General features: G+C 39.0%; 1 protein-coding gene across 1 annotated transcript in view; it reads left to right on the forward strand.

Annotated features, from left to right (window-relative positions):
• adgrb3 (adhesion G protein-coupled receptor B3) overlaps window positions 1-27908 on the forward strand; it is a 115175-nt gene that overhangs the window by 61831 nt on the left and 25436 nt on the right. The window contains exons 7-16 of the mRNA XM_039783736.1: window positions 888-1052; window positions 1580-1681; window positions 6616-6722; window positions 7692-7886; window positions 9717-9785; window positions 12799-12907; window positions 18864-19010; window positions 20022-20097; window positions 22138-22240; window positions 22751-22794. Coding sequence (XP_039639670.1) covers window positions 888-1052; window positions 1580-1681; window positions 6616-6722; window positions 7692-7886; window positions 9717-9785; window positions 12799-12907; window positions 18864-19010; window positions 20022-20097; window positions 22138-22240; window positions 22751-22794 — 1117 coding nt within the window. The remainder of the gene's footprint in view (window positions 1-887; window positions 1053-1579; window positions 1682-6615; window positions 6723-7691; window positions 7887-9716; window positions 9786-12798; window positions 12908-18863; window positions 19011-20021; window positions 20098-22137; window positions 22241-22750; window positions 22795-27908) is intronic.

Consider the following 27908-nt stretch of genomic DNA (forward strand, 5'->3'; position numbering starts at 1 on the left):
AAAACATGTATTTGAGTAAATTAGTGTCAGTAGACATTCTTCGAAAAAACAAACCAACAAAAAAGGTAAAAAAAAAGAAAGAAAAGTAATTACTACAAAAGGCCTGTGCAGGGTTTGAATCCATGTTGTGTTTTAAAATTGAGAGAATTTATCCAGGACTGCTGGTACAATGAGCTCTTTGAAACACATGAGCATGCATCTGTCCATGGAATCAGCTGCTCTCCTGTGGAGCAGAGGCTTCAGTATTTACTGGGGTTTGATCAATGTCTTGCGGATAGTTTTAGCCAACAGGTCACAACGGTTTCTGTTTTGTCTCTCTTCCGGAAGCAATCGTGACAGAGGTTAGTTGTAGGACACAAAATAGCCCTGCACTTGTGAAGAAGGGGGTAAGCGGAGGTTGAAATGAAAGTGGAGTGTGTTTCCTGCTCACAGGGTCTTGTACCTCTCCTTTCAGACAAGGGCATGTGATTTACTACATCGCTGAAGGGGAGCATCTGTTTTTTTGTCTAATGCACAATTTAGCAATGTTCATTACAAGGGCATAAAACATGCTGCTGGTTTTGAAAACTTCAGCATAAATGCCTTTTAATATTGGCAAAGTGAGGAAAATAATCACCGCTCACAGAGCAGCTTCTTTAGCCATAAAACACACATTCTCCTGATTATTCAAAGTAATCTTGTTCATTTTTGGAATATTAACAACAAACTGCATCTACAAAACTGAATGCATGGATAGCAAAAGAAATAAATGTAATCAAAAATCAATAAAGCTTGAATGGCATACTATAAAATTTGCATACAGTGATGTATCATTTTATGTGATATTCTTTTGATTTGTTTCTGGATCTGAGAGTATCTGTTCCTAACAGAGGATGATTCTGTTTTAGCAAATGGCCAGTGGAATCCTTGGGGTCCGTGGAGCGGCTGCTCCAAGTCCTGCGACGGCGGATGGCAGAGGCGAGTCCGCGTGTGTCAGGGGGCAGCAGTGACTGGGCAGCAATGTGATGGCACTGGAGAGGAAGTCAGAAAGTGCAGTGACCAACGTTGTCCAGGTGAGTCAATGGATAATAACACTTAAATCTGAGCGAGAGTAAGGAGATGATTATCTCTGTGGCGTCAATGACGTGTTACATAACAATAACAGAACCTGAAGAGGCGATGCAGATAAGCAGATACAGAGGAGGGATGAACTAGTATGAATATATTCCAATAAATTAAGTCATTGAAATACTGGTGAGATACTGAGTTATGCAACTATCATCAAAGCTTATATAATTTTCAAAAAAAAATCTATTAATGAAGTGGAGTCTTAAACATAAAATCATTTAATACTTCTATTCTCTGAAATAAAGAACGCAGTATTCCACAAACACATTATTATTAATATAATTATATAGTGCCTACAGACAAATCATTATCCTTAAGCGGCATGCTCATGTTCACCAACACTATTCTGCATTGATCTCCTATATTTCCATACCTTGTTGTATATAATATGAAGAAATCGTTACGTCATATTGGAAATCCTGAAAAGCTCTCTGCATCAACGTAGTTACACTTGTACCACTTTGCTTTTCAGCGCCGTATGAGATTTGTCCCGAGGACTATGCAGTGTCAATGGTGTGGAGACGGACACCTTCAGGAGAACTGGCCTTTAATAGATGCCCACCCAATGCCACAGGTAAGGACATGAGCAATATCTTTCATTTCTTGATTACTCTGTTGTTATCACTGCCTAATTTCTAAATTGTATAGTGTGCACTGTTGAAATTGGGCTTGTCTTCTTACATTGTTATCGCCCGTCTTCGTCCTCTTAAGGAAAGAAATAAAACAAGTGGTCGTCCTATTAAAGGCGACATAATTGTGGAATTTGTCATTGATTGATCTAAATGTGACTTATTTTCTAGAAAGGGCTGTGTGAATCACACTGATAAGCCAGCAAGTGCAACTGTCACTTTATAATGGTAGTTGAACCCGCAATTGTACGCTATTGTTATAGCATTAGTGTGTGAATACACATTATAATTATAATAGTTATAGAAGTTACAAATTATGCTACATTATGAGGAATAATGCTAGATTCCTGCCACCGCAATAAAGCTGTCCTTTACCCTTTAACTTTTTAAGTTGCCGGCCTGAAATCACATCATGATAATAAAACTATACATGGTGCCACAATTGTGTAACTCCATCTGAGGAAAAAGTGCATATCCTTTTATCCCATTTCCACAAGCAGTGATGTAACTCATGGCTACACCTGTCAGAACACAGCATGTGCAGTGGTTGGAAAAAATGGTAACTGTGAATCTGAGAGCATTGTTGAAGAAAAGCACATGGAGGGCTGTTTTCAGACATTAAGCAGAAGCTTTAATATGTGCACGGAGAGAAGAGCATTAGAGCAGAGGATGTGAGTTCTCCAACAGGGTGAGACTAACACTCGGATCTTGAAAAGAAGAAAACAGGGGGGAGAAAGAGGGGAGAGGATGAAAAGGAATGCAACCTCTGTTAAAGCTGCAATGATACAGGTTGCTTTTGTTCTTGTTGAAGGTCAGTTTGCTAACAAACAGACAATAGGACAATAAAGCGCTGTTGGGTGCTAAAGTCACAGGTTTGAGCTGTTGTAAACATTTAAAAAGTCTAAGGTGTTCTGAATTGGCATTTCTTCCACAACCATAAAACAGCTAACTGGCAAACTAGATGTAGCTGCAAACGCGCTGTCATTCACAGATGGCTTACCTGCGGCAACGTTACACAGAGTGAGATTTACTAGCATGACATTAGCTTTCCGGCTTGACATTAGTTTTATGGCTAATAACTGTTTAAAGCTATTTCCAGCTCGCAGTGAGGGCTTTTTGTTTTATTTTTCTTCTTCTCCATACAATGTTGTTGAAAATGTAACACCTCTGCTGATTAAATATTTCATTTACACCAAGAGGTGTCTTTAAGTGCCAGATTCAGGTCAATCAGTCAGGGTGAGACAGTTGGCGCCAGCCAAACTAATTACAGTAGTGGTCTTTACTGAGCAGCATCCTATTAATACATTACTGTAATTATATTTAAAACAGATTGTTTGTGTACCCTGGACATTAATGATTAATCTATCCCTCATTTGTTTTCATATATACAACTGAACTTGGACGCTGTTACAGGGGTTGCATTGACTATGTAATACAGAGATGTATGCCATTACTGCAGTCTAGTTACTGTTGATTTTATGATCATGAAGTAGGTCAACATTCTGGCATTTTACAATAAACCAGACTTGAGTTCTTTGTGTTCGTCAGTGTTGGTTAGACGCTGTACGTCTGTATGCACAACAATTCACAGGGTGCCATATGACTTTATCAGAGAACCAGGACTTTTAATGCATTTGCAACAGAAGAAAAGTGTCATGATTAAAGGATAAAATAACAGATAGCAGACATATTTCATGTGTAAGCACAGTGCCTCCCTGTGTCAAAGCCGGCACTGACCAATGGGGAAAAAAACTATAATATACATCATTTCTGGTCAGGTCAAGTTTATTTGTATAGCCATTAATCAGTTTCATTGTCAGCGGGTGTCACAAAGCCCACATTATGAACCTATAAATGAAAACAACACCTCCCAACCTTTTACCTGTAATTGGATCAAGGTCAAACTCACAAAAACCTTAATGAGAAAAATGTGAAAAGAAACCAAAACGCCTCACAGACAGAGCTCATCCTTCCACCACAGTCAGACATGTAATGGCTGATGAGAGCGGGTAAACAAAGATGAAATATTGATCAGCAAAGGCAACATAACAAAATGTGTGACATGAATGCAGAAAGACTGCTTGGGTGAAGCATCCAAATGTGTTGGGTGGGGGCATCAGCGCCTACTCAGCCGTGGTCACTGTCGTCATCAAGGTCATCATAGGAACGACACCCAGTGCAGGGGCGTCAGCACCGCCATGGTCATCACGGATGACAACTGCCACCAGAGGCGAGAAGGGAGGAAAAGTCGAGAGGCTATATACACACACACAGCAGATGATTTTGTTCGCTTTGTATCACTCAAACATAGGTTCATACATTGGTAAACACAGTGCATTTACAGCAGCCTTCTGTCAAGCAAAACACAAGCAGAAGAACAATTCCTTCTTAGGATGTATTTCATCTTTCCTTTACTCTTATTTATTGTCGTGCTGTACATCATTAGATAAAAGTGAATTACTAGTATATTTTGATATTTTCTAAACGTCATATATGCTGAAAACCAGTAGTGAAATGTGATCTAGTATTCTAGTTATTCCTTTCCCTTTTTATTATATTTGCATTTTATTTCCTCTACTGACACCTGCAGTTACTAGTTACCCTACCAGAAGAGATTTTGCATGTAAAGGATATTATTTATGCATATATTTAGGCTCTTATTTATGTGTCTGTCTAATGAGAGCCCCAAATCTCAAATATCAATTAAGTAAAGTTCGAGTCACCCAACTGAGAGGCAGCAATTAAAGCACCAGAACCACAAGCTATTAAACAAACTCTTCACAGGTTAATGTGGAGAAAAATGATCATGTACTCAACACATAAGACACCATCCTTTAGAATGAATGAGGCAATTTTGTTTGTGATATTTAAGTCCATTCAATGTCTTGATACTATCGGTGGTAGATGTTATAATGCAGGGTTCTTTCACTAAAGTAAGGGATTTTAGTTGCTTTTCCATCCGTAAAAAGTCCTTCTTAGATAGTGCTTTTAGACATATCTGTAACTCCGTAGTCAGTAAACACTGTTTCAGCCTCCCATCTTGGGAAGGATTGTTTGAATAAAAATTCTCCTTAAATGGTAGCCGAGTTGAAGATGCCTTAACAACGGGACAGCGACAGGTCAATGCCTCAGTGGAGTGCAGCCTTGGATTTTGATCAAGCGCATCTCCATTGACCAATATTTCATGCTCAACCTACTCTACATACATCACTGATGATGCAAGGAGAGATGACAGATTGGTGCAGAATCACAGCAAAAGCCTCACATTGCTCTTCTCTGACCTTGTCTGATCCCACCACCGGTTAAATCCAAGCCAGGAGAGATCCAGTTCTAAATAAGTTTTATATTAAAGTAAAGTATGACATTTTGTGTAAACAAAAAAAAAATAGTTCTGGCCCAGGCATTACACTTTCAAATGATTGTGGCCTTGGGCCAATTTGTATCTTCCAGTGCTGCTGAATTCACATTAAAATGGCAAAATACAGTATAATACTACAGGTTAAAGGTCATCAAACATCTTTAAAAAGTATTTCTGCAGCACTTGATTCAAACTGCGCTTTAAAATCAATACAAAAACAAGATTCCCATCTGTCATTTTAGGAACTTGACCTCCTCTTACTGCTTGGTGTCTTTTTGCCAATTCCCACTTAAAGTCTTTCTTAGTGTTAAGTGACCTTTAGGGATGTCAGAGCCAAAACTGAAGTGAATTCCTAATTTCTAGGTAGCAAGCCATCATAAAATAGACTTTTCTTTGAGTGTATGGTCCTAAAAGACGATCAAATAACAATGTAAAAATGTTCTATTGTGTGCTAGCGACCTCACCAGTGGGGCTCTGGATTATAAAAGTAAATAAGGTAAAGTCAGTTTGGTGGGAGACGGATGTTCAGCGTGGTGTAAAGCTGTGGGCCTCTCCTGCTGCCCTCTGGGCTGTTTCCCAGTGCTGCATGGGCGCTCCTGGGATATAGCGATGTTTGTTGTGCACTCACAGCTTCAGTGCATATCACCAGGTAGTAACTGTGGAGAGGGTGGGCGTAGAAGGTGTGGTTTTGATCTCTTTCTGTCTGTGTGTGTTAGTGTGTGAAAGACAGAGAGAGAGAGAGAGAGAGAGAGAGAGAGAGAGAGAGAGAGAGAGAGAGAGAGAGAGAGAGAAAAGGGTTTATGTGAAGCACAAATGCCAGGGGAAATGTTTTGTACGGTGGGAGTTTTTCTCAGGATGTCAAGCACCTGTGTTGGAGCGGCGGGGTGATGTGTGAAGTGCACTCCACCGGGTCGACAGCAGGGAAGGTGTGATGTTGGACCTCTATGTAGGATGTGTACGGCGATGTGGGTGGATATTGGGTGGTTCTGCTATTTTGGGATCACTGTTTAAATGCCTGACAGCTATCACAGCTGAGCTGCTGCATGCTTGAATAAGCCACTATAAGTTGTATTAACACAGCACACAGTACATACATTAAAAACCATGGGCCTGCTCTGCTGCTCATAATCAAAAAATGGTTCTGTTCAAATACTGCAGCACTTTCCTTCCAGAAACCTCTCTCTCCCTCTTTCCATAATGTGTTTCAACTCCACTGCAAAATTGAATGGGCAACATACAATTTTGATGGTGAGTGATGGGCAACAGAACTGGACAAAACGGAAAAAGCTAAGTCTCTCATGAAAATAATTAATAATTCTGTCTTCCTCTCCTTTTTTGTCTCCCTCTCCTTTTCCTGGATCCAACTTCACCACTTCCATCTGCCTTTCCTTTGCCTCTCCTTTGGTCTTAATCCTACAACTCCCCTTCCACCCACGCCTACATCCTCATCTCCCCTCTCATCATTCGCTCCCTTCCTCCTTCTCCTCTTCAAATCTGTCGCTTTCTCCTTCCCCTATACAGGCACCACTAGTCGACGCTGCTCTTTGGATTACCGTGGTATGGCCTTCTGGGAGCAGCCCAGCTATGCTCGATGCATAACAAATGAATTCAGATACTTGCAGCAATCAGTAGGTGCAAAGTCAGCTTCCTCTCACAGCCTCTGTTTCCAATGCATCATAAATTACCTCCCCCGTGTTTTCCCCATCCCCCTCCTTCTCATCACACCGTAGCCAAAGATTAACCACTTTTAATAGAGGAGCAAATTAAAACACAGATTTGCCATTTTTCTCTGTGTCATCGGTAAATCCTTTCAACTATTTGATTTAGAGTGTATGGAATGTTCTTATCCGTGTTTGTTTTGTTGCTTCAGCCCGATTCACTTCCTTAGTTGCACTTTACTGCATTTTAAATAACATCCATTACAATACATTTTTGTTCTGGACCATCAAGGGACCAGATGACAAATTGAGGGAACCTTTGTGAATGCTGACTATCTTCTTTTTAATAGAATCTCATTCTTATTTTAAACCAAACCAACCTGGTGTGAACTCTATCTCTTTCATCCTTCTTCATCCCTCAAGATACATGATCTTTTTTTTTTATTAAAGTTTGGGTCCATTTTAGAGAACTTTATTGAATAACGTGTTTGTGTGTGTTTGCCTTTAGTCTGGAAACACAATAGCACTTCCACTAGAATAGGTCATTTTGGTAACCTTCCATCACTGTTAAAAATTAAATAATTCAGAAGAGCTGAGACAGCACATATAGCGCTGCACCTGTGAATGTGTATTTATGGACATAAAGCCTGTGCAATGATGTGAAATGTCATTTCACTGTGCAATTTCTGCCTAAATGTGTGTGTCTTCTGCTCCAGTTAACTCTTTTATTCATATTGGCTCATTTCAAAACATCCGTGAGGCAGAATACATTTCGGCCTGGCTTAGATATAAGTGTCACATAAAGGGCCTTAGAGAGCAGAGTTTTTCTTTCTGATTTTTTTGCACTCCATTTACTCTAAATGTGTAGTTAAGCGTGTATCTTGCAAAACCTGCAGAGGACACCGATGCCCCATGTTCTGTATTCTCCTGTTTTTGGAGGTTCAGGGGCACCTTGCAAAGGGCCAGAGAATGCTGGCGGGGGATGGGATGTCCCAGGTCACAAAAAACTTGCTGGACCTCACCCAGAGGAGAAACTTCTACGCTGGTGACCTGCTGTCTTCCGTGGAGATTCTTCGCAATGTGACGGAGACCTTCAAGAGAGCCAGCTACGAGCCGTCTTCAGATGATGTGCAAGTATGTGGACAGTGGGTTTATTATAACACAGATGGCTCTGTATGGTGGTGTACAAAATAATCAACTGGATAAGAGTTATGTTTGATGTATATTACTCCCAACACTGTACTATATAAGAAAAAAAACATTTTGTAACATGTCTGAAATAGCAGAAAGGCTGACGAACGCACCCCACAGCTCTATTGTATCAAGAGATCTCCCGATCTTAAGCTGTTTCATCTCATCATGTTGGGCTTGACTGCAGTCTTGATCCTCTTTATGTCAATAGGATGATGGAGATTATAGCGAAAGCTCCACCTTCATCATCAATGACATAGTTTATGTCCTCAGAGCCATGTCATTTTCAAAGACGCCCTTCTTAGGCCTCTTTGTGGTCTTTGTGCTGTCCTTTGAGCCTGTTTCAATGTGTTCGGTTTATGCTGTTTGTTAGAGGTAAATGGGATAAAAAAAGAGAGAGCTAAATGGGTAGGAAACAAATGTTTGCTCACTTTTTGATGGTAGCAAAGCATGTTTTGAATAGTGTATATGTGCTAATGAAAACCTAATTCTCCAGTAAAGTATGAGTCAGTATGCCCATCATCCATTCTCTGTATGGAAGTAGAAAAAAACATCTGCTTTAAGAAAGTTCACTTAGATTATTAAGTCCCATAATACAGTGCTGTTTCCACTGACGTTCATTATTCTATATGTATTAAAGATGAAAATGTTTAATGGATATTTTAAACATCCCAAAATACCCATAATGTTAGGTGTTATAGTTTAAAACACAAACAACCAAGACATCTATCATCAGTAATGCCAGTGTCAGTAATTCTAGACGCATGCAGCCATATTTGAGCATCTGTTGAATGTGATAGGAATTAATTGGCATACAACTTTTACTTAAGGTTAGGAAGTAGGTAATTAAATCAACAAAATGTTGAACTCACTTAATTACGTATGTCCAAAGCGCAGTGGTATTTACTACAAAATGTCAGGGATGCTCTTTTTATTTGTCTGCTGCTTTAATGCACATTTATCAACAGTTTCCACTGGATGTAAGCTGTGTGGTCTGCTGCTAATACCCTGCAGGAATGAAACCAAAATGTGCTGCCCATGGATAGGCAAACATAGGGCCCATTTACCCAATTTCCCACCGTATAAAATCTATGCGATCAGGAAAGCATCCTGTCTCCATAGTGTGTGTGGGCAGACAGGAGAGCAGTCAGCCAGCCCACCCCCTCCGTGTGTTTCTGAGCTAATGCAGTGTTAAAGTGGGCACATTACCACCAGAGGGAGCATAAGCATTCAAGTAGAAAACAAGATAGCCTGTGTCAAGAGAGACAGAGCCACTCCCTCCGGCACATCGTAGACCAGATGAAATAACAAGGCTAAAGATCAGACAGGGGTCCTATTACTACTGCAGGCATGCACCCCGAGCAGACCCTGCTGCAGAAGAAGACAATCCACACAGCTGCTCACACATTCCCTTTCATCTTTCTTTCTGATTGCAGCTTGTGCTTCTCTCCTCTAGCATTCAGCGTTTGCTGCAAGCTGCAGGGGGTTCAAGGTGTATTTTTGTCAGAGCTGATCCACAAATTCCATCTTTTCTCTGATGAAACCATCATGGTTTCAGTGTCAAATTTCCTGGTGCTATTATGCCCCGCAGGGACCGTCATTATTCCCATATAGAAATCCCCGAGATGAGAAATGTCGGTTTATTGTCCATAACAGTCCTCTTTGAGTGCATAGTGTTTATGTGTCATGATTTTAAAAAGCATCTTGCTGCAGTGCCCGTAATACTTGTGTGTGGGTGTGTTATTTATTTTTTTCCTTTCATCTTCGCCACAGAACTTCTTTCAAATCATCAGCAACCTCTTGGAGGAGGAAAATAAGGAGAAATGGGAAGACGCGCAAAAGGTAAGCACATTGCTGTGCACTTAGTAAACAATTCAGATTGCTGAATGAATGTTGTGCTACTGGAAACAAATCGATTTAAAGCTTTTTTGAGGTTGCTCTGTCTGAATAGCAGAGATGAAGAAAAGTCAGGTTAGTGTTGAGATGATGTTATACTTACACATATCATTGTGAGAGGTCATTGAGCAAGTGTGACATCTGGCCTCATTTATAAAGCTAGTTCCTCAGAGCTCCACTTGGTGGCAGCAGCACTGCCACAGAGACTGTCCAACCATTAACACTGCAGGACTCACTACTGCACGCACATTGTTTCACCCAGCTGATACAGATCACAGCAACCAGTGGGATTATCATTAGACCATTACTTCAGTTGGATTGTATCATAGAAACCAACAGTTTGACGTTTTATTGCTTCTACCTAAGACTCTAATTCCCTGTCTGCCTTTCTCTGACATTGTAAGGCAGAAGTATAATAATAAACATACTCTCATTATCCAATTCAAATGTAGGGCCAACAGACTGCGGCACTGTGGTGATGTATTGTACTTTAAAATTTGAGAACAGAACAGTGCCCTTTCTCGGCATTGTGGTTATCCATGGAGATTGGCTTATGTCCTCTGTCGGACACATCACTGAGCTTAAGAGGTGACAAATGTCGTTTTCAAAACTGCCCCTGGTGTCTGAGACAACCTGAACTCGGAAATCATGTGCATCCAGACTCTGACAGAGATACCATCTGAGATGACTGTGAGTCTGCAGAGGGCATCTGCTCTGTTGTCAACTTCACTGGTAAATTGACTTAAATTGGATATCACCTGCAATGACACATGAGGGGGTGTCTTAAAATCAGTAAGATACATTTTTCTTCTGTGTTTCTCCATGCCTGACTTCAACTTAGATGGTAGAAGAAAGCAGGCGGTTCAATCTCTGCCAGGAGTGCCAGTCCTGTTTGTCTCTACAGGCAGTAATTAGGTGTTTACTCACTGCAGCTTTAGTTTGGCTGGCCGGTGAGAAAAGCTAACAAATGAGCAGTTTCGTCAGTAAGAATGCGTCAGAGATGGAGACAGACATAAGAGGAAATATAAGAACAGAAAAAAAGTTATCTCTGTGATTGAACACCCAGAAGAGATACGTGTTAATTATTTCTATAGTTATTAATGTGCCTGTCCAAGGAGTGCTGAGTGGCGGCTAAGTGATATCGTCTGATTTCAACAGATGATGCTTGGACTTCATAGTTATCAAATTTTCTCACTTGCTGGCTTTTCTTGCATTAATGAGTGTTCCGAGCTCAGTTTCCATAGTTTTCGGCAGCACCCACACACTGCGCGCTGTGGACATTCAAAACACTCACATGAAACACCCCACTATGGGGTTTCACTGGCTGTAGAGTTGGCTCTGTGCAGAGATCACTATATATTCACCTCCTGTCACTGTTACCATGGCAAGGAAAGGAAGAGCTCTGTCTACAGAACCTCAACTGCAGCCATTTCCCTGCGCTGCCTTCACATCTCATGGTTTCCATGGATACCAGCAGAATGAGCATGACTGCACTGTGCGTCAGGCATGCCGGAAGGGCGACGTGATGTGCTTTTCTCCCCCACTATGGCTTTCACTCTGCTGTGTCAGAGGCTCTCAACTTCAGCATCAGTGATCCGCTTGCCTGGCTTACCAGCGGCACATGTAAAGGCATGTGCAAACACACAGAGCACAAAGTGTTAGCAAGGAGGGAAATACCTGCCTCAGGTGTTTGTTGAATATCAACAGTGAGGCGTTAATTGCTGATGCCACTCAAAGGCCTTTCTAATTGCCTGACATCACCATTGTGTGCTTACACATTCATTATCATTACGTCCTGCATTAATAGTTGTACAGCATGACACATTTCTCTAACAGACATTTTGAAATGTTATCACAGCATTGTTCTTTGTTGCTGATATTTTCTGAAAGTGGCACATGTATTGCATAAATGTCATCATGTATAGCTACACAATCCTTAAATCAGTATTCTCAATATCCCAGTCAAAGGACAAAACTGGTGGCCCCCAAATTAAAGCCTCTTATTAGATCTGGCAGATTGGCAGCCATGACAGTGGTCCAATCTTTTGAAGGTCATTGGAGGAAAGAGCTGACGGGACCAGCAGTGTTGCTGGTCGAGCTGTGGAGCTGTCCATGGTGCTGAATTCCTGCCTTTGCCTTCTCTCACTGAGTGCTGCTGTTCATGAAGCATCACATGAACCTAGGCAATCACCCTTGACTTGGCAGAGGCTTTCAGAAGAGGAGACAACCAGCAACTGTGTGTACAAACCCGGTGGTTATCGCTCTGATGCTGATATCACACGGATGGTCCAATAAAGACTGCAACTATCTGCCCATTATTTTCTAATCATTTTGATCTATAAAGTAAAAGTAAATCAGAAAATAATTATAAGTCCCATCACAAGTTCCCAGAACTCAAGGCTAAATATTACTGTACAAATAGGTTATTTTATACAACCAACAGTCGAAAGGAGAACATTTTCAAATCTTCACATTTGGAAAACTGGAACCAATACATGTTTGTCATTTTTACTTTAAAATCAACTTAAACGATCAATCAATTACCAAAATAGTGCAACTCTAGATGATTAATCACATTTACATGATATTTATTTAAAAGTATGTGCAAAAAATAAACGTGTAGTCTATTGCAAAACACAATATATTTTCACAATCTAAATCTACAATATGTAACCGTGACCTTCTGCAAATACATTTCTTATTTCTCTTTTCTTCTATTCCAATTCTTCAAGCTTTATTATTGCTTTACTGTTTATTTAGCTATCATAATTTTAAATGTTGTGTTTTTACATTATATATTTTCACTATATACCTGAAGTTTATTTCTAATATGTATTTATGACCTGCTTTTTTATTTGCTGTCTTTTTCTATTTCTATGTTATGTCCCGCACTCCCATCTTCCGGTGATACCGACCGTTGAAAATTGAAATGTCTTCCTGTCTTTTTTATCTTGTACAGATCTATCCTGGAGCAGTGGAGCTCATGCAGGTCATAGAGGATTTCATCCACATCGTTGGATTGGGCATGAAGGATTTCCACAATGCCTATTTGATGACTGGGAACTTGGGTAAGAATTGGCTCACTTTTCCTCCTGGCCCACCACTGAGCTCGTTTTACCAGTTATTTGTGCTTGACATGGACACATAATCCCTGTGCTCTGCTTACTCCTTGTGTCAATTTCCCCACCATCATTAATTTAGGATAAATGGTGCGTGGTAAGGTTGGGAGGGAAAATTACTGCTAATCGATAATGTTAATTAAAACTGAGCTTGTGGTCTTAATGTGCTAAATTCCTATGAAAACACTTAACACTCAATCCAATATAAAGAGCGAGCAGTGTAGGAACCCCCACAAGAGGAGAGCTCTTTTTTAATAGAGCTATAAAGAAGAAACACACATAGCACTCCTCAAATATGAGATATTTCATACTCTACTGATATTTGAGGTTTTAAACAAGCTACATATAATTGTGAAGTAATTTATAATTGTGTAAAGCAAATGGGTTTTGAATACAATAGCAAGTGCATATGATTGTTTTTACCTGCACTATGTTATGTATTGTTTTCTTAACACACACATTTCATTCATCATACATACATTTTCTTTCATGCATAGTTTCAAAGTTTTTTTTGCAATAATCAATTAAACTATTTGTCATATTTGAAGGTGAAGAAATTCTGTGTGATGTCACACTGCATCTGCATCCTTTGAGAAAGACATGATTAGCAGAGCATACCTCAAAGCTTGTTGTGCAGAAGTGCAGCAGAAAAAGATTCTCAGTTCCTTTTGTGATAAGCAGTCATGCAAAAAAAATATTTTTTGGGAGTGTCTGATAAAAGGCTATAAAATTGGAAGTGAAATTACAAGTTATTCTTTGCAGCTGTAATGAGCTTGCAACATTTCTTTTTCTGCACCACTGATTATGGTCCAGATTATAACTCCCCCGTCTTTAAGAAAAAAATAAAAGTGTCTGGATATAAGTCTTTGAGCAATTATTCTTTTCCCTGATGTTCTCGGGGGTTCTTTTTGCTTCTGTCGCACAGCCTCTTCGATGATCTGAGGTCTCTGTGGCATTTCATTTCTTACTCAGCCATAAATGGTGTCTTACTGGAATGGAATAATAGAACTGCGGTCTTGATTTATTCGTGCAAGTGATTGTGAGCATGTACAGCTGTGCTGCCAGGCAATTCCTCTGGAGGAGTGAGGTTTCTTCCTCATATTCTTTAAAATAGCTAACATTTGACCCACTTCTAGGAAAACATTTACATTCAGTGGCTCTTCATGGTATATGATTTGATGAATATGTAGCTTCCCACCCCAGAATAGCAAAACAAACATGTTGCAGTGAATGCACCCATCAAAATGCCATTATGAAGCACCATGAGAAGCAAATTAAGTAATGGACTCTTGGAAATAAGGCTTGATTGCATTTTGTAATGCCAAGTTTAATGACTTGTCACAGGCATTAGAATATTTCTGTGCCCTTCCCCTGTTTTATACTTCTTCCACTTTGGCTTAATGGCACACAATGGCATTGCCCCCTCTTTCTGCTTGAAAAAGCATTAACACATGCCCTCTGCTTATACACAATATGCAATTTATTCTGTGAAACTGACTCTAAATTAACAGTTTTATCCAGATTCATACAAATTACTTGAGCAGAATGAAATACTTGACTTTAATTGTATTAGTCAGCCATATGACTGTTGAGCATCGGCTTAAATTTGTAAGACTGTGGATTAAACCGTGTCAGACATGATGTAACAGAAAATCTTTTGGTAAACATGGAGCGATGATGCAACTCAGTTTTGTGTTTCAGTCTTATACAGGAAGCACTCACTGGCATAATCAGGGTCCATTCTTGAAGGACTATTTTGGAGTTGTTGCAAGTTTTTTGTTTTGTTTCCACAAACCACATATATTTTACTGCTGATTATTTTCCAAGCATACCATCATTTTTCAAATTTCAAAATGTTTTTTTGTTTAGTTTCATTAGTTTCTCAGTACAATATGAAAAAAAAAATTACGGAAACTTGACATAATCAGTCCACTAAAGGGAACATAATGTTTTTATGCTTTCTAACTTATCAAAGTTATGATATATTGTTGTGGGTACTGCATTTAAAGGGGCATCTATTCAAAAATGTATTTACCGGAGTCATCTTTATATGTGTACTGGAATAATAGAAAACAGTGGCTGATTTATTAAAAATACAAACATCTACAATATTGTGATATTTTATATTGGAAAAATATAGTATGCATAGGTACATTTTAGTAAATGAGCCAAAACATGGACGACCACCAGTAAGTGTAATTGACACAAAATGAGCATAATATGGGCACTTTAAAAACACTGACATATAGTTTTATTATTTTGTTTTATTTATTAAAGTGGAACATTTCAGACTTAAGTTTTGAAACCTGATAGAAATATTTACTTACTGGATCACAACAATGATACAACTGATATGCATTGCTCCCTAAGCAGTAGGGGAAAAAAAGTTGCAACATTAGTATAATTTGACATTTTACAGACATAATACAGTACATGCATATGTGCAGCAAGGTTATTAAGAACATTTTCAAAGCAAGTAGCTTCCAGTTGTCTTTTTGCATCTTATAGTGCTTCAGGTGTGACTGAATGACTTTATGCACCTTTTTAATAAGTTGCAGCTATGTTGCATCGTCAGTTTTACTAATAAAACAGACAGCCCCACCTCTCCTTGAGACTAATTTAGTTGAAATACAAAAAACTGACACATTTCTTAGTCCACTATCTTTATCTTTGAAAACTCTTTTTAGTTCTCATCCTTTGCGTCCTATACATTTTCAAGCTGTTAAAAGGATGTTTACTGAAAGAAATTGGATTATAATTTGTATCTTTTATAACTCAATACTTTTCGACACAGTAATTTGAGGACATACAAGATTTGAGGTTTATGTACAATTTGAATGTTTGTACATCAAATAATAGAGAGGGGAAAAAAGTATGTGATGGCTGATTCAAAAAACACAACAACTCCTGAGGAACATGTGTGAAGAAAGTGCAGCATGTTTATCATTTTGTTTATGCAGGACTGAGGCAGGCATATTTCTGAATACATGGGAAAATCTTGGGAAAATCTTCACGTGATCTTCAAAGATCACGCGAGAATCACAGGATCACATATCACACAAATAATCAATCTTGTCAGGCATCATAAATGCGTTTGTGTCTGAACTACCAGCCTCCGGAACCAATCAACATCTGGTAAGGAGCTTCTGCCGTGGTTTGGGTGTGTGTGACGGCCGTGACTGTTTGTTGAAAACAACAATGGCGAACATGATAATTTTTCAGTGCAAGAACTGATTATGAAGTTCTACCTCTTTACCTCTTTTCAAACACTTCACCTATATGGCAAATTTCAGTCTCCTTGACGAAAACTGTGGCCGCCAAAAGGTGGGGAACTTTTGTTGACCAAAAGAGCAAGCTGCTGGTCTAAGACTATAGAGCATTTATATAAAAGGTGCATTCATTTGGTCATATTTTACTGTGTAATTGGAAAATTAGTCAATATACCAAACTCTATTTTGCTAATACATGATTAAGACATGGAACACAGAGTTTTCAGGATAATACTTTCCCCCCTAGATACAGCACAGGCTTTCATAGCCAGCCACATAGTAATTTCAGCTCTCTCTACAGTGCCCTGGTGGCCACGTGGCCCTTTTGATTAAAGGAATGGAAAGTTTTGTGGATCCATCGTTGGAAGCCAAGTAGAGAGCATCTGGCTGAGTAAGATATTGCGGCATCATTTCGTCACTAATTTATGGCAGCCTCTTGACACCTAGATAAATACTGGCTGTCACCGCTGCATCGTCCTCTGTCCTCCTTCTTTTAGTCAAATAACCTTGATTGCGAAAGGCTCTCCGCTCCAGCAACTTCTACTTTCTCTACAAGCAAACACTCGGAGGACAAAGTGAAGCATAGGACATCTTAGAAAATCAAACACCATTTTAAAAGTGAAATACATCAAGCGCTTTTGACATTTTCGTTCTGGCTGTCTCTTGTGAGACTGTACTTCATGGTCGAGAGAATTTTTTGACATTAATAGCGATTAATTGCAATTACAAACACATGCAACGACTGCAGCTGCTCATTAATTAATTTTCCGTGCAAAATGTTTGTTTTGTCTGACTTTGGCAGTTTACTTAATGCTGAACCTCTTATGAATGCATTCAGACGTAATGAGCAACGCTTTTAATTCCCTCTTATGAAAATGTGCCATACAGAATACTCTCAGTGCACTGAATTGCTGTTCAGAAGCAGCACAATCCTAAATGATCACTTTATCTGTGCTGTCTTGCCCCATCAGGCAAGTGCAAAGCCCCATTTACCTGCAGAATTACCCAGAACTCTGAAAGTCGTCCTAGCGCCCTGTTGTGTTTCATACTGTGCCCCATGACTAAAACCACCAACACAAACAAACACACACACACTTACCACTGCTGCTCCCAACATCTGGTGCTGTGAACAGGCCTCTTTGCAAATGGCGGGTCTCGAGGCGCTATGTGATTTTGTGCCCGCTGCTGGATCATCCGAAACGCACAGACACACCTTCTGTCACAGTTTTCACTCAAATGTGGAGCTTTGCCAGGATTCGAAATGTATTATTGGCGGGCCAAAAGGAACAATAGAGCTTTTGCATCAATGGTAGGATTAGCCTCAGATTCCCCTCGCTGAAGCACCACCTGACTGTGACTGGATGTGATACCAGGTAGAGAACAGTACAGCTTTATCCTCCCCTTGTAAAGCTGAGGCCTTTCCAGTTGATCCTGGGTATTTTCCTTGTCACTGCCTTATGGTACATGCACTGGCCTTTTATGCCACCTCAGCAGGGAGGTGAGAAAAGGAAAGAGTGATTAAGGAGATTACCTGTCTACCAGTTGTCAGGTGCCAATTGTGGCTTTCATTTGCACTTTATGGTACATGTGAACATGAATGCAACAAAAGCCTATTGATTTGCACATGCACAATTTAGTTTTACATATGAATAAACATTTCTGTTTCTTTGAAAATATAGACCTGTCATGCTCCTGATCTCTGATCTATAGCAGCATCTGAATACATTGTTGGTAAGAATATGAAATTGTTCAGTGGTGTTAGCCAGAATATTTAAAGATCTGCCTCTCAATTTGAGAGTGATAACAAGCTCCAATCCTGTGTTTTAAATTTAGGTTGTAGGAGTATTTTGGATAACAGATTGTGCTTTTAAAGAGTAGGCTAAAGTAGAAGTGTTGGTTAGCAATTAGTTTGATTTATATTACTATAATAAAAATAGAAAATTCACTCACATATCATTTCAAAACTTGTGTCTTACTCACTGTCGCTTTCTTGCTGAGAGTTAGATGACGAGTCTACTCTCATATCTGCACAGTAAATATGCAGCCGGTTAGCTTAATGTGGCTTAGCTTACAGTAAAAACTGGAAAGGGGACAAAAGTTTAGCTGGACCTGTTGAAAGTAACTGCCACCAGCCAAGAAAAAGAAATGTTTCCAGTCATTGCGCTAGCTAAGCTAACTGAGGGCTGGCTTCAGCTTCATATTACCATACCGACAGGAAAGCGATCTCAATTTTCTCATCTAACTCTCAGCAAAGCGATTAAGCCTATTCCCCAAAATGTCAAACTATTTTTTTTAGTAAGAAATTATACATATCACTATAAATAAAATCATGGTAATACAGTGTTCATGCAGCAAACATACATGTATGTGTATCTGTGTGTGTGTGTGTGTGTGTGTGTGTGTGTGTGTGTGTGTGTTGTGTGTGTTTGTGTGTCTTACACACCTCAAAATTATGGTTCACGTGTGACCTGTGTGCACGAGACAGGAAGAACATGTGAAAACATTTTCATTACAGGCTGACTTTTGGTAAATGGAACTAGACTGACTCGCCATGAAACAATCTATAAATTCATAAACACTCTAAAGTATATTGATCATCAGTATTTCTTCATTGGTCTGTTTGTTGAATTCTGCAGTGGCCAGCATCCAGAGACTTCCAGCAGTGTCTGTGATGACTGACATCAACTTCCCCATGAAGGGTCGTAAAGGCATGGTTGACTGGGCCAGGAACTCCGAAGATAAAGTGGTCATCCCAAAGGGCCTCTTTGTTTCCCAGTCAGCAGGTATGCAACTGTATATGTATTAAAGCCATTCTACTTCAAGTCCAACACATCTTTCTTTAGAAACCATATACACTGTCTTCATGAACTGTACAAACTTTGTCTTAGAAAATATATGTAAAGTTTACTTCTTTCCGTAACATTTCTAGGATCTGCAGAGGAAACTGTAAATGTAGGAGTAATGTACAGTGAATAGACAATGATGGATTCAGAGGCCACTGCTAAGGAATTGAAAATAGATATCTTGACATCTCAGCAAAAGCTGAATGATTTTAATCGAATTGCTCTGTCTGAAAATTTACAACAAGACTTGCACACAGACACATCAGTCTTGTGAAGAAGGTTTTTTTATGTTTATGCTACACCACCCCTTGTTTTCGGAAAGTGAAATAATGCTACAAGCCTTTGAACACAGCCAGTTTGCTTGCCTGGGCTTGTTCGGCCAATGAGTTTTCCATCGACTCAGCATTTTCAGCATCCTTTCAAACACTGCCAGTCTCCACTGTATATCGCAATCCACAGCCAGACAATTTGGTTAATTGGTGTAATCAGTCTTATCAGGAATATACATCAAAGATAACAAAACAAGGGATTGATTAGGAATCAGTGCCACATGCCTAATCCCAGCCACTCTAATTTGGACAGTGCAAGAAGCTGATTCTATAGGAGACTTTAGCACTTCTTTTACTGGAGTCAACAAAGTCTGTAGAAAAGAAGTTGTGAAATGTAAAAAGAAGTGTAATTGACGGAAACTTCATTTTCATTTAAGAACTTGCAGGTTTACTTAGGCCATGTGTTACTCCCAATTAATACTTCCTTTTGAATTATGAAAAGTTATTGGAAGGTAAGAGTATTAAATATATACAGTATGGAGTATTTTGAATATTTACTGTTCTGGCAACAAGGTCAACTTGTATAATGAGGTGTCACCAGACTCACCACACTATAAAAAGGAAGTCTATCAGTATAAAAACCTGACAATACTGTTCATTCATTGTTCTTTTTCCCCTTTAGATATGGAGGGATCGCCTGTCTTCATTTTGGGAACAGTTCTCTACAAGACTCTCGGACTCATGCTACCTTCACCAAAGTAAGGGCAGCATATCTCCTTGTCTATATTTTCTGGGCCGCTGCCGGCAAGAGGAAATATGAGACAGATTTAATCCTTTGGAAGCTGCAAGGTGTCCATTTTTATTCACGGTATTAGATCAAGTCTAAAAAACAGGCTGTGCCTGTGTCCGCTGCCCCTGAAATGTTCCACTTTAAAGACAGAAAATGTAAAGTTTCAACAGGAGAGACAACCAAATACTTTTCATTTGCTTTTCTTGAATAAGTTACTACTTTCAAGGACTATTTCCATTCATAATTATTCTAATTTTGTCCTTAATCCTAAGAAACATTAGCTTTTTGCATGTATCATAACTTTAAGAAATTAGGGTGTTTTTGTTGATTCTAATTTAGTAAATTAAATATATTCAGTGTAGCATGGAAAATGTAGTTAATTAAGGATGACATTAGTGTCTGGAAACGCAGCGGGATGTCAAAAATAAACACCTGGTGTCAGACCCCAATCAACAAGTCCCTGGCACCAACGTCCCAAGGACAGAACGGTCATTCCAGGAGCGGCCAGGCCAGCTGTCACAGGTGGAGCAGCAGCCCTCTGTGCACATGTGGAAAGGAGACACTGAAGCGTGCCCTCTCTAGACTAACAGGAGGCTAGGCAGAGCAAGTGGCAAGTGTTAGACCTGAAGGTTTTCCATTTTCCACATTTTAAGCTTGTGAAGTTTCAAAGGAGAAAATAACTTATAATAATATAATATAATAATATAAGTCCCTCAGTGCACTTAGAATGGCAACTGAATAACTTTTTAAATAAGTATTTACTCCATTGATTCACATTCTAAAATCAGTCCAGAAAACTGACTTGTATTGTATGACAAAGTCAGATAAATTCTCAGCTAAAGTGGTTATGGTAGAATAGTGGGCTGCTGCGGTCTCACCTCTACTCTCCTTTGTGAAGTTGACAGCTTTCTTCCTAGTGGGAAGCACTCATGGATTCAATCTTCTAATAGGAGAAATATTCTGTCAACTGTACAATAGCTGGAGATGGTTTTTGAAACAGGACTATGAAAGCAGATTTTCTAAAAGTGTAGAATTCAAAAAACACATCTCATTCAGTTCAGGCGAGCCTATGATTTGTATTCTGGTCTGTTTGGATGTTTTGAACACCATTACTGGCAAACATCCTGTATAGCTGCTTTGACGTCTAATGGGCGGCCCTTTAAAGCAACACTATGTAACTTTTAGCCCTACAGATTGTCCCATTGGAACTACAACTCACGCTACCTGATGCGAGTTGTAGTTCCAATGAGACAACCTGTAGGGGGACCGTCCCCCTACAGGTTATCTCATTGCTGCAGCTTAAAGTTACATAGTGTTGCTTTAAATCCTCCCGTCCTTGATAATTGGGTTAGAATTCAATAAAAGCTGCACTAGAGAAAATACCTTGGACTAATACTCAAGTAATCTAAAATTAATTAAAAGAACTTGCACTCTTAATTTTAGATAATATTAGAGAGGAAATTTAAATTCTAACTACATGTGCACAAAACGAGTCATTTTGACTAATATTTCTATAATCATTATAGTTAGGTATTACTGTAGTTGCAATGCATCTCTCTCTCACTATCCCTCCCTCCCCAACCAGTTGAGGCAGATGGCAACCCACCTGTGGCCAGTTTCTGTTTGAGGTTTCTGCCTGTTAATAGGAAGTTTTTCTTCACCACTTTTGCACCAAATACACTGTCTTGAGGGAATTGTTGCACACTTAAAGCTGATTCCCTTGTGTTAATGCTCCTTTACAGAGCATAAAATAGACTTTAGGTGTTAACAATGAAATCAAGGTTAAGGCTTTGAACACTGGACATGTTGTTCATCCTTTATGTCCATAAGACATCTATAGGGATATGCAAACACAGTTAAGCTTATATATCAAACATGAGCCTCCACTTTACCACATTCTGTTAGAAAAGTGAAGGTCAGCATTTGACCCCCAATGACAATTAAACTGTGTGAGACAGAAACATTCAAGAAGTTACAATCATTTTTTCTTTTTCTTTGTTTGACTCAGGAACCAAACAGTTGTGAACTCCAAAGTCATCGCTGTGACTGTGAGACCTGAGCCCAAGGCAACTGAGTCCCACCTGGAGATTGAACTGGCACACCTGACAAATGTAAGCACCACAGTCATTTTCAGATCAACAAATACTTATGTTGCTTCAGCCTACAAATTTTGCTTCTCATGTTATTTTTTGGTATAAAACACCAAATGTTCCTTTTTTGTAACACTCAGGAATATTTTTTGTCTGTTGACTGAATGACCACAGCACACCTAAGCTACCATCAGCCGACACACAATGGTGGTTAATTGGCTCAATAATTAATTTGCAAGCTCCCGGTGTCAGGAGAGCGCACTGCAGTCAGATAATTACATGAACAATCCCTTTTATGATCCAGGCCTTTTTATTCATCTTAGAGATAAAGTGCATGGAAGTCTGAACGTGTCAGCAAGTGTGTGTGTGTGTGTGTGTGTGTCGGATAGTGCACTCCGCACACAAAGCTCTACATCGAAGGTCAAATATGCAGTTGATTTATGATGATGATTATGATGATGGTGATGATAATAATGATCAATTATCATCATAATTTAACTGATAAACATTTTGTCCTTTTTTGCCTTCCAGGGAACAATGAACCCTTACTGTGCACTCTGGGACAGCAACATAATGTAAGTGGGCATGCTCTTTCACTTTTCAAACTTTTTTCTTTCTGTTGCTATATTTCTTTTCTGTTACGCCTCTGAAATTGGGTTAGTGTGCATCCTCCCTTCATCTTCAAAAGTCAGGAACACAATTCTCTTGTGCACTTATTTGCAAAGGAGCTGGGTAACCCAATAGCACAGCAAACAAGAAAGAGAACTGGAGAAAATAAACCTGCAAGGCAACATTTTACATTAAACCCTTACCAGAGGGTGGACAAAATAATAGGAATACCTTACATCCCTCTACAAAAGCCCAACTATAAATTAACCTGTTTAGTATGTTTATGCTTTGGTGAGACACTTAACACGTTGATTTTAGCCTGTTGTACTTCTGTTTGTGGAGTGTCTTCAGTATCTGAGTCAGTATTGGTGAGGTTCTGCAATTGCAGTGCTCCCTGTGTTCAGCATATGGCGTCATGATTTCGAAAAGACTCTTATGAGAACGCCATAAAAGTCACCCATGAGTCATATGTTCACTCCCTTAAATCACAGTTGTACAGACATTTGTACATGTGAGTTATATACAGAATGCTAAGTTGAAGACAATTAGCAGCATGTGTGGGGTTCGACAGACATGAAAAATACAGCAACTAACAGAGATACAAACAGGTTGGATAGTCACTGCCTGAAGTGCTGGAACGTCAGCCCAAAATACTGCAGAATTATGTAACATAGCGAGGGGAAAACTCTCAAAGAAAGCATGAGGACATATGTAAAACACAGCTGCATTAGCCAAAAGTAAACAGCACACAATACGGGCACAAACTAAAGCCTTATGATGGAGACAAATAAAGACCTGACACAATCACAACAAAACTTCAACATTATAAGCAAGCATTACTAAGAAAGTTATTAGTTTTGGGTTGTGCTATACTAATGTGTTGTCATTAATCTGTCCACACCCTTTACATTTACACACCTATTTAATGCTTTTCTATAGCTTTTGTTGACTGCTATACAGTAAACATACCCTTTTAAGTTGTGCATGAGTTTGGTTTTGTGATGCTGTTTAAGTAGATTTGATGTTGGGCTTGTTTGCAGTGGAATGCTTTTTATACCTGCTCTGTTAGCATTTGACAGCAACGTTCTTGTCACAATGTCAAGCCACTGTCATTGGAGTATTTCAACATTGCAGTACGGCCTGTTTACTGATTTAGCTGAAAGGCAACCTTTTACTAATTATAGATTGTCATTATAGCAAACCCTATTTTTAGTAAAATGTATGGCCACTTTTTTTAGCCATTCAATGTATTTGCATTATGTAAATGTCTTGCTGTATATATAGTACTTTTAATTGTTACCGGAAGAGATTGCTTTTCCTGTGTAGGATTCAAATCGCATACCCATGCACAAGGCATTCACAGAAATTGATGCATTTTACATGCGGTTATGCAGAAGAAAACATTTGGTGTCGGAGGCATTTCTGAATGTGGGGAATCCTCTCAGGTTTGTTTGGGGGGCTGTAAACAGACACACTAACTGCTCTCCTTCTGTTGCATTTCTGAAAAAGTATAGTAACTGCAGAAGGCATGTTTGCTTTCCCCAATGGTCAATATGTGTGTCTATTGAACGCAACTTAGGGACAGGTGTTATTACTGTAAAAGGCACTTGCCGTTACCACCAGTAACCACAGGTGTTGCCAAATCACAGGACTGAAATCTTAATCTTTATAATATCAAGATCAATCTAATATTTAGATATGTTGATGGCCTGATTGGTATATCTAATATTTTTGATAGCACATTTCTGCACAGCATGTTACAACTGCCTATACATAGAAATTATTTAGTGTGTATTTGATAATGTAATTTAAGTAGAATATTTTGGATATCAGTTTTGCTTTATTTATGGGAAACAGCAGCTGTGGATGAACCAGCTCATGCAACAGCTATGTGAGGTTGGTATTATTACTTTGAAATAGCATGTGAATTGTGCATAGTCTGTCCTCTATCATGGCATTTGAGGGCAACTGGTCTATTTCTGAACAGCAAAGATACAACTGGGACAACTCTGCTCCATTCTCTTTCCCTGACTTTCACAAACCAAGTGTTTAATTTCAGCATTTTTCAGATGTGCACTAAGTCATTTTTAAACAGAGCACCACCGAATGACTCCATGGTATGATTATCATGTTCATTTCAAACAGTTGGCTTGTCCAATTACACAATAGCAGCCACTCTCTGGACTCATTGAGGTGGTAATACGCCATCTGTCAGCCATGTTGGTCCAAACCAAAAGAGAGTGCTCACTGTAACAATTAGCAGAATGAAAATGCTGTTCACAAGTGGAGAACTGTGTCCTCCGACTCGTTGAGGTCCATATACAAAACATGCGAATACTGAGCTGAACGCTGGAGGCAGCTACAGTTAAGCTGCAAGGCTGAGAAAGCTGCTACACCTGCTTTACTTTCACCACAGGGGTGAAAGCCTGAGGCGTAAATATCTTCTGTGACAACACAGGGAAAAACTCTTGTGATTTGCCTGTTTATATAAGCAGCTGGGAGGTCCACTTTGACAAGAGAACATGCTGTACATCACTATAAAGCTGTATTATGTATTATGATAGAATCCATACATTCTTCATTTACTTCAGGGCTTTCTGTGCTTTGCCAAAGCATCATTTTAAATAGTGAATAAGAAATAAGTCTTGACAAGATAATTAGTTCCCAAGCAATCTTCATTTAATTCTTTGCCATTAAAATAAGATAAATTAATAACCTGTCCCAATGAGGCAAAGGTCTGGACCACATGTAATGGCATGTGCTTCCTGGAATTGTCATGTTGTGACTGTAACCCAGACAATCTACTGCACTTGGCAGTGATACAGTAAGATTGACGTAATAAAGAACATAAATGCACTAAAGAACAAAACAAAGATATAAATAAGCATGCTAATATGCAGCTATCCATGTGAAAAATAAAACATTTGAGCATCCAGAGAGCTAATATATATATTTTTATTTACTCTATAAGTCTGCAGCTCCACAGCACCAAGTGTAAACAGGTCAGATGAATACACTTTTATTACTATTTGAAATGTCAATATTTTCAGCTATCAAACAAGCCTGAAATTTTCAATATCCCACCACTGTGCCAAGGGGAAAATGTGAAATGCAACCCAGTGATATTAGATCAGTCAACTTCCCTGTATAGTGTTCAAAAATAAATATTTGAGGGTATTTAATCTACCAATCTACTTAAAAAACTATTTTACACAAATGTACACAATCTTGGAGAATTAGTTATCATTGTGACTCCAGCATGAGTTTAAATCAGATTACTTTACAGCAAGTTTAGAGCTCATCTTGGTTTGAGAAGATTATTTATTCTCATTTTGAGCGTTGTAATCGCTTGCATGAACTCTAGCTCCTTAGTTGCTTCAAACTGCCACTAAACTTTTATTTAAATTACAGAATGGCATTACAAGCTAGTTTGTGCCTTTTGGCATTCCCCTGCAATAATATGTTTTTAAAATCCTCTAAATCCTTGTAAAGTGCAAGGAGTGCATTGAATGCCATATTAGTGTCTTCTGACTTTTTAATTGCAGATGTTTTTGCATCCCCCTCTCAGATTATCCACCAAAGTCGTATTAAAGCCAAACCTTAAACTGAAGAGGACATCCTTCATCATTACAGGCTTTTAGATCCTAAAAAATAACTTGCCACATCAGGATTAACAGGATCTTGCCCCTTCTTTAGGACATCTTTAAAACACACAGCCTTTTTAGTGACTTTGTTTTTTTATTTGATTTTGATTTTATTCTCCTCGTTTCATATTTTATGTTTCATCTTTAAAGCACTCTAAAGATATTAAGTTATATTATTACTACAATGCTATAATAAGTATTAAACATTTCCGTTTACGTTGCAGTATAACCAAACAGATTTTAATCTTTATGGCCGAAGATGTATGATACATTTACCATGACTGCCGTGGGAAACCGTGTGCTGAGACTCAGACCAGAAGATTAAGTGTTAATTTATACAATTTACTCTGCCAAACATACAAGGTCATATACTAAACAATAAAAGCCTAAATGATATAATAAAACAAATTATAAAAGACACTTTGTAATATCATGAGTCCAAGCAGCACCAAGCAGTTTATTGGTGGATTGGAATGTTTTAAATGCTACTAGTAGGCCTACTGGTGTACAATCTTAAATGAATGGTGAATGAAAATAAACTTTTGGATAGATGGTAGAAAACCTGCTAACTCCCCGGGGGAAAACAGCACTTTCAAACCAAAATATAGTTACCTGAACTGATGAGTTTAACATTCCCTAGCTTTTATTACAGTAATGAATTACCTCAATAGTTGTATCTCAAATTAGTGCTATTCAGTTCATACCATGCTTTTTCAAAGAACGCTCTACTTTCTGTGGAACCAAAACATATTAATAATGTATGTGTTAAGGTGTGAAAAGCAGCTGTTGTGGCTTCAGGTTCTACGAACATCTGGAGATCCTGGATTTGAGCCAAACAGGCCACACCAAACACTATCAACTGAGGCGAAGCTTACAGTAAGAACTAAGAGAAACCTTTATTGTGAGAATTGGTTCTCCATCACCTGGGTTCTTGAACATTTTTATAATTTAGATACCAGAAAATACATGGGTGCCACTGCCATGGGCCCAGTTTGATACACTTATATTCCAGCTTTGCTTTGCTGATGCTTTGTAAGAAAACACAAAATAAATCAGGCTTTCATAGCTTCTCACAGACTGTTGGACCCAAAATGAGATTCTACCATCAACAGGTTTGGTTAGTTTAAAGCTACTTAAGAAATTCAACCTGCTTCAGCCGCTGGTGATATATATTTTAGAGCTCAAAATACAGCGTTATCGTTCAGTTATTCGGTTTGAGGTTCAAGCTTTCAAATTCTCTTGAAAGCGCTCTCTAACAGTTTCCTTCTTTGACGTCAAGCTTTTTTGACATTACCATATCTGAGATCAGCAGTTATCAACGTTTTTCACATCATAGACCCTCAAATAGACACATTTGCTCCACAGACTCACACTTGACTCCCTGTTGTTTTGGGTCGGTTTTGAATGGAAACTGTCGACACTGGAGATGGTGAGAC

The sequence above is a fragment of the Perca fluviatilis genome, chromosome 19 (assembly GCF_010015445.1).
Source record: "Perca fluviatilis chromosome 19, GENO_Pfluv_1.0, whole genome shotgun sequence".
NCBI classification, from domain to species: Eukaryota; Metazoa; Chordata; class Actinopteri; order Perciformes; family Percidae; genus Perca; species Perca fluviatilis.